Source organism: Coenobita brevimanus, chromosome 11 (genome assembly GCF_032717465.1).
Source record: "Coenobita brevimanus isolate Jiangsu-jjx chromosome 11, ASM3271746v2, whole genome shotgun sequence".
NCBI classification, from domain to species: Eukaryota; Metazoa; Arthropoda; class Malacostraca; order Decapoda; family Coenobitidae; genus Coenobita; species Coenobita brevimanus.
The window spans coordinates 10754096-10761595 of NC_136964.1; the positions used below are offsets into that span (position 1 = coordinate 10754096).

General features: G+C 42.7%; 1 protein-coding gene across 1 annotated transcript in view; it reads right to left on the minus strand.

Annotated features, from left to right (window-relative positions):
* Positions 1-869, minus strand: part of LOC145411020 (complement C1q-like protein 4) — a 1512-nt gene extending 643 nt beyond the window's left edge. The window contains exon 1 of the mRNA XM_080281085.1: positions 534-869. Coding sequence (XP_080137211.1) covers positions 534-869 — 336 coding nt within the window. The remainder of the gene's footprint in view (positions 1-533) is intronic.
* Positions 870-7500: the final 6631 nt, after the last annotated feature.

A 7500-nucleotide genomic window follows, 5' to 3' on the forward strand; every position in this document is an offset into this window, starting at 1 on the left:
TAATAATGATGATGATTATAATAATAGTAATCTATCTATCTATTGCCAGACGCCATAATCCCGCAAGGGGTGGCCGTTTGACTTTGAGTTAGTTGTTTTACGGGGAGGGGCACTAACCCTCCACCAACCCACTTGTTGACACGTAGGCAACACGTATGGTTTGGTTATATGGTTACCAGCCAGCGTTGTAAATGGTTTCCTGGCTTACAGGAAACCATTTGGCTTGTCACTCAATGTAAAGCCACCTGTAAAGGAAAGAAAAGCAATAAGAAGTGACAGGAAAGATGCGAGAAGTAGGAAGAGAGGACGGCAGGCACAGAAAAAGAATGATAAAGGCTAAGGCAGAAGTAGGCAGCACTAAATAATGATAATAATACTAGTAATAACAGTAATAACAATAATAATAATAATAATAATAATAATAATAACAGTGCTAGTAGTAGTAGTAGTAGCAGTAGTAGTAGTAGTAGTAATAATAATAATAATAATAATAATAATAATAATAATAACAAACATAACAGTAACACTAATACCTGAGTCAGTGGTTCAACAAATATAATTCTTGAACCCTGTCTTGTGGAAGGGGACGCTCGCCTCACAGTGAACCCCTCTCCAGAACCCCCCAGGGACGAGACCCCCCTAAACCCCACACCAGTGTAGGTGGGGTAGGTGGGGTTGTAGGTGGGGTAGGTGGGGTTGTAAGAGCCTGGGTAGACGGAGGGGTAGATTGAAGATGGGTAGATTGTTCCTCCGTTTGGCTGATACTGGTAGACTTGCTTGGCGCTCCTCTCGGTCGATTCCTCCCGGCTGGTCACCTCCGATCCCCCACACACCGCCAAGGTCAAGAGGAGAGTGAGTGAGATCTTCATTCTGTAGGGAAGATGGAAATAGTGAGTGTGTGTGTGTGTGTGTGTGTGTGTGAGAGAGAGAGAGAGAGAGAGAGAGAGAGAGAGAGAGAGAGAGAGAGAGAGAGAGAGAGAGAGAGAGCATTGTGTAGGGAAGATGGAATTACTGTGTGTGTGTGTGTGTGTGTGTGTGTGAGAGAGAGAGAGAGAGAGAGAGAGAGAGAGAGCCCTGCGGCGTCCACCCAGGGGCAAAACCTCATACTCCCCTGCACCTCGCCGTGGGTCCCTATAACGTATGTATTGTACCGTACCTGTAGGAGGGCCAGAACCAGCTGCTTACATGTGGTCGATGGGTCTGGTCAAACGAATTACGCAACAAAACAAAAGAGAAAGATAAAAGCTGAGAGAAAGAAAGAAAGGTCTGAGGGAGGAGAGGTGGTGTGCAACAGAGAAAATTATATAGAAGGGGAGACAGAAAAAGACAAGAGCACTTCTTCGTGATTAGCACAACCCTAGTGTCACTCTACATTTCAATATTCAAGATGGAGATGGCAATTTTAGGCCAAGTTAGAGTGAAAAGAGTATAGTTACAATCTTTCAAATCTGCTTAACTAATGTGGCACTTCTTCGTGATTAGCACCACCCTAGTGTCACTCTACCCTTCAATATTCAAGGTGGAGAGAGAATTTCAGGCCAAGTTAGAGTGAAAGGAGTATAGTCAAAGTCTTTCAGATCTCTCCAACTTACTTTCCTTCGACAAATGGACGGTGGGAGAGGTGAGTGTAGAATGTGCCACCCTACGCCGTCCTGCCTCATATATACAGGTGAGGCAGGTGAGGCAGACAGGAAGGAAGTAAGGTGTATTTGAAGCCAACACCTCCATACACCTACACAGGAGAGGAAAATTAGATGACTGTTCTTTGATGTAGTGGGTCCTGTGAACTTCCTTCCTTCCCAAATAGACGGTATCATTCTGTCTGTCTGTCTGTCTGTCTGTCTGTCTCTCTCTCTCTCTCTCGTGTGTGTGTGTGTGTGTGTGTGTGTGTGTGTGTGTGTGTGTGTGTGTGTGTTTCTGTCTGTCTGTTTGTCTGTCTGTCTATGTATGTACGTATGTAAGTGTTTATGTATGTGTGTATGTCTATGTGTGTGTGTGTGTGTGTGTGTGTGTGTGTTTGTCTGGCTCTCTGTCTATGTATGTATGTATGTATGTAAGTGTTTATGTATGTATGTATCTATCTATCTGTGTGTGTGTGTGTGTGTATGTATGTGTTTATGTATGTATGTATGTATTTATCTATCTATGTGTGTGTGTGTGTGTGTGTGTGTGTGTGTGTGTGTGTAAGGATATCCGGCTCACTCCTACAACGACACAAGGTTAGATAAATATACATGAAGGAAGTACACACAGACGCATACGCACACACACACACCTACACGGTGCAAAATTACGCACATACGTACACTCACAAACCTACACGGCTAAACTACACACACACACACACACACACACACACACACACACACACACACACACACACACACACACACACACACACACACACAAGCACACATACACACAAACACCCCAGTATTTCACACATCCATACATACACACAAGCCCTTACATCTCTCTCTCTCTCTCTCTCCCTCTCGAGCTGAAGAGGTTGAACAATGAAGGTGATTGAGTGATGGGAAGATTTTGGAGGAGGAGGAGGAGGGGAAGACTAAGACAATGTGGAGATGAGATGGAGGATGAGGAGGAGAGAGAGAGAGAGAGAGAGAGAGAGAGAGAGAGAGAGAGAGTTTCGAATACCATGCACCTTACGCAACACAAATACACAAAGAATCAGAAGGTCAGGTTTTATTGATCTGAGACAGGATGCTGGGTGGATGATGCGTAATTTGATCTCTCTCTCTCTCTCTCTCTCTCTGCCTGTCTGTCTCGTCTCTCTTTTATTGCAATTTTTCATTCAAACTCTCTCTCTCTAATTCTATCTCTCTGTCTTTCCCTTCCTGTCTGTCTGTCTCTCTCTCTAATTCTATCTCTCTGTCTTTCCCTTCCTGTCTGTCTGTCTCTCTCTCTAATTCTATCTCTCTGTCTTTCCCTTCCTGTCTGTCTGTCTGTCTGTCTGTCTCTCTCTCTCTCTCTCTGTATGTATGTATGTAATGATAGATAAATGATATTTTACAGACAGATAGCTCGATAGATAGATAAACAGATAGGCAGATATAGATAAAAAAAATTGACAAGAGATAGCGTGTGTGTGTGTGTGTGTGTGTGTGTGTGTGTGTGTGTGTGTATGTGTAGGCTTACGTGTGTGGGCATAAATACTCAGATATGTATGCATGTGTACGCTTGCTTGTGTGTGTGTGTGTGTGTGTGTGTGTGTGTGTGTGTGTGTGTGTGTGTGTGTGTGTGTGTGTGTGTGTGTGGCGCGTGCTCAGTATGTACGGGAGAGTCAGGCAGGCAGGAGGGGGGGAGGGGTAGCAAGGTAGGTGGGATGGCAAATCCACGTGTAGTCAGTGTGTGTGGCATCGTGTGTGTGGAGGTGTGTGTACTCTCTCTCTCTCCCTCTCTCTCATACTTTAACTTTCATTCAAACAGTAACTCTCTCTCTCTCTCTCTCTCTCTCTCTCTCTCTCTCCCTCTCTCCCCTAATCTCTTATCTTACCAACTTCCGCACTCTCGTAGGTCGAGGAAGCTCCCTAACACCTATTCCTGAGCGATTTATTTCATTACACCTTACTATCGTCTTCAGTGTTACATAAATCCTTCCAATATCGCCATACTCTGCATAAATAACGTGCAAAAGGATATTAACAACCCATATCCAAAATAAATCGCTAAGGAAGAGGTGTTAGGGACGAGAATACAAGCACTGATACCTAATCCTCAAAGACCCTAATACTCTACCTCATACTGGCCATGTTAATAGCAAAAATAAATCGCTAAGGAAGAGGTGTTAGGGAGCTTCCAATACTCCTTTCACCTTAACTTGGCCCAGATTTTCGTCCTTTTGCAGCTTATATCACGTAGCTCAGTGGCAGAAAAAGACAGTACTACGGCTCTACATCTTTTCCATAGCACTTCCTCGTGACTAGCATATTCTTAAACCCCTTAAAACTAACCCTTAAACTAGCCCCTTAAACCTAGCCCTCAGTGTCCCTTAAACCTAGCCCTCAAACTAGCCCTTAAACTAGCCCTAAAACTATCCCTTAAACCCAGCCCTCAAAGTATCCCCTAAACTAGCGCTGAAACCTAGCCCTTAAAACTAGCCCTCAAACTGTCCTTTACACCTAGCCCTCAAACTATCCCTTAAACCCAGCCCTCAAACTGTCCCTTAAACTAGCCCTCAAACTGTCCCTTAAACCTAGCCCTCAAACTATCCCTTAAACCTAGCCCTCAAACTATCCCCTAAACTAGCACTGAAACCTAGCCCTTAAAACTAGCCCTCAAACTAGCCCATAAACCTAGCCCTTAAAACAAGCATTCAAACTATCCCTTAAACTTAGCCCTTAAACTGCCCCTTAAACCTAGCTCTCAAACTGTCCCTTAAACCTAGCCCTTAAAATATCCCTTAAACCTAGCCCTCAAACTGTCCCTTAAACCTAGCCCTCAAACTGTCCCTTAAACCAGCCCTCAAACTGTCCCTTAAATTAGCCCTTAAACCGGGCCCTCAAACTATCCCTTAAACCTAGCCCTAAAACTGTCCCTTAAACCTAGCCCTCAAACTGTTCCTTAAACCTAGCCCTCAAACTAGCCCCTTAAACCTAGCCCTCAAACTATCCCTTAAGCCTAGCTCTTAAACTATCCCTTAAACCTAGCCCTTAAACTATCCCTTAAACCTAGCCCTCAAACTAGCCCCTTAAACCTAGCCCTCAAACTAGCCCCTTAAACCTAGCCCTCAAACTAGCCCTTAAACTATCCCTTAAAGCTAGCCCTCAAACTATCCCCTTAAACTAGCCCTTAAACCTAGCCCTCAAACTATCTCTTAATCTAGCCCCTTAAACCTAGCCCTCAAACTATCCCTTAAATCTAGCCCTCAAACTATCCCTTAAGCCTGGCCCTCAAACAATCCCTCAAACCATCCCTTAAAGCTAGCCCTTAAACTAGCCCCTCAAACTATCCCTTAAACCTAGCCCTCAAACTGTCTCTTAAACTAGCACTCAAACTATCCCTTAAACTAGCCCTCAAACTATCCCTTAAACTAGCCCCTTAAACTTAGCCCTCAAACTGTCCCTTAAACTATCCCTTAAACCTAGCCCTCAAAATATCCCTTAAACTTATCCCTCAAAACTATCCCTTAAACTCTCCCTTAAACCAGCCCTCAAACTGTCCCTTAAACCTAGCCCTCAAACTATCCCTTAAACTAGCCCCTTAAACTAGCCCTCACCTTAAATCTCTTCTATTACAGGTTTAACAGAATGAGGAAGCACTTAAGTAACTTCAAGAAAATGCAAGGAATGTACCAAGACAACGTGCACCAGGCCAAGAAAATAGCTGCTGTCTTGAGCTGTTGATTGTGTGGTGTTAAAACAATATCTAGAAAGAGAGAAAGACAGAAAGATAGACACAGAGACAGAAAGAAAGAAAGAAAGAGGACAGGTAGATAGACTGAGAGACAGAAAGGAAGGGTAGTCTGTCTCAAAGAAAACAGCTGCTGTCTTGAGCTGCTGATTGTGTGGTCTTAAAACAATATCTAGAAAGACAAGAAAGATAGACAGATAGATAGACAGATAGATTGATAGATATAAAGAAAATTAGGAAGACTACAGAAAAGATTGTGTTCTGATTTGTGTTTAAGAAAATGTGAATTATTTTTAATGTGATATTTAGAAGAAAGAAAGAGAGAGAGACAGTAAGAAAGACGGCTAGATAGAAAGAAAGAAGGTAGAGAAAGCAAAAGAGAGAGTGGTAAAGACAGCGGGAAAGAAAGAAAGACAGCAAGAAAGACAGCAAGAAAGAAAGACAGCCAGACAGACGGTGCAATAGATGTGATATACAACATTCAATTAACACATAACAATTATCAACACAAATAAAATACGAGGAGTAAACTCAGCCCACGTTTCCAAAACCAATCAAAGGGTGAAAGTCTCAAAAAAATGATATTATAAATTTTTTTTGGAGTGTCAGAAAACAATTAATGGTCAAGAAAATCTAAGAATATTTTAATTTATCTAAAAAAATAATAAATTTCCACCTTTACTGCAGAAAAAATATATTATAATTTATTTTTGAGTTCCCGAAAAAACTTAATGGTCGAAAAAATCAAAGAATATTTTAATTAATCTAAAAAATACATAGAAAAAAAATCAAGCATCATAATACCTTCTTAAAAATCCGAAAAAAAAAAAAATTACGTAACATCCATTCTTTAGCGACTCATTCAGACGATTTCCCTCAAGCTACATACTCCCCCAGTTGAAGAGAACCGTCTGGAGTCTGGAGTTAAGCGTCTGGAAGTCTGGAGTTAAGCGTCTGGAAGTCTGGAATAAATCGCCTGCAGTCTGGAATTAACCATCTGGAAGTCCGGAATAAATCGCCTGCAGTCTGGAATTAACCATCTGGAAGTCTGGAATAAATCGCCTGCAGTCTGGAATTAACCATCTGGAAGTCTGGAATAAATCGCCTGCAGTCTGGAATTAACCATCTGGAAGTCTGGAATAAATCGCCTGCAGTCTGGAATTAACCACCTGGAAGTCTGGAATAAATCGCCTGCAGTCTGGAATTAACCACCTGGAAGTCTGGAATAAATCGCCTGCAGTCTGGAATTAACAGTCTGGAAGTCTGGAATAAATCGCCTGTAGTCTGGAATTAACCATCTGGAAGTCTGGAATAAATCGCCTGCAGTCTGGAATTAACCATCTGGAAGTCTGTTAAACTCTACGGTCACAACTCTCCACTTTTCAGTTACCATCAAATATCATTCAATTCTACGTTACTCGACATCTCTCTCTCTCTCCAAGGAGGAAAGAGAGAGATTTGGAGGGAAACTGAGGCCTGTTGGAAGAAAGAGAGAGACCTGGAGAGATAGTTCAGGCTCCTGGAGAGAAGAGGGAGGAGCTGGAGAGAGGAGAGAAAAAGGAGAGACGAAGGAGTGAAAGATAAAGTTGGAGGTTGATGGAGCGAAGAGGATAATTGAGAGAGAGAGAGAGAGAGAGAGAGAGAGAGAGAGATCAGTTGTACACCACGAGAAACCTGGAGAAGAAAGACGCAGAAGACACAACAGAATCGTAAGACCTGTTGAAGGAGACATTGTGCGAGAGGCCTTGGGAGAGAGACTGTAAGGGACACTGGAGGAGGGAAGAGAGAGACAGGAGAGAGATAGAGAGACAGGAAGAGACAGCTGTGATACCAAACAGAAAATAATTGTCAGAAAGAGACGTTAAAAAAAAAAAAAACTACGGAAAGAGAGATAATTAAAGAGAGAGAGACACTTGAGAGAGACCCAAGGAGGAGGAGGAGGGAAGAGAGACAGCAGAGAGACAGACAGAAACCCTGGAGAGATATTAAATAGATAGTGTTATGAAGAGACAGATCTGTAGAAAGAATTAAGTGAACTGATAACGTCAACAGAGAGACAGAGAGACATTCTGAGAGACCACAAGGGCTGGAGAAGAGGAGAGAGACCCAGGAGATAGATACAGGCCC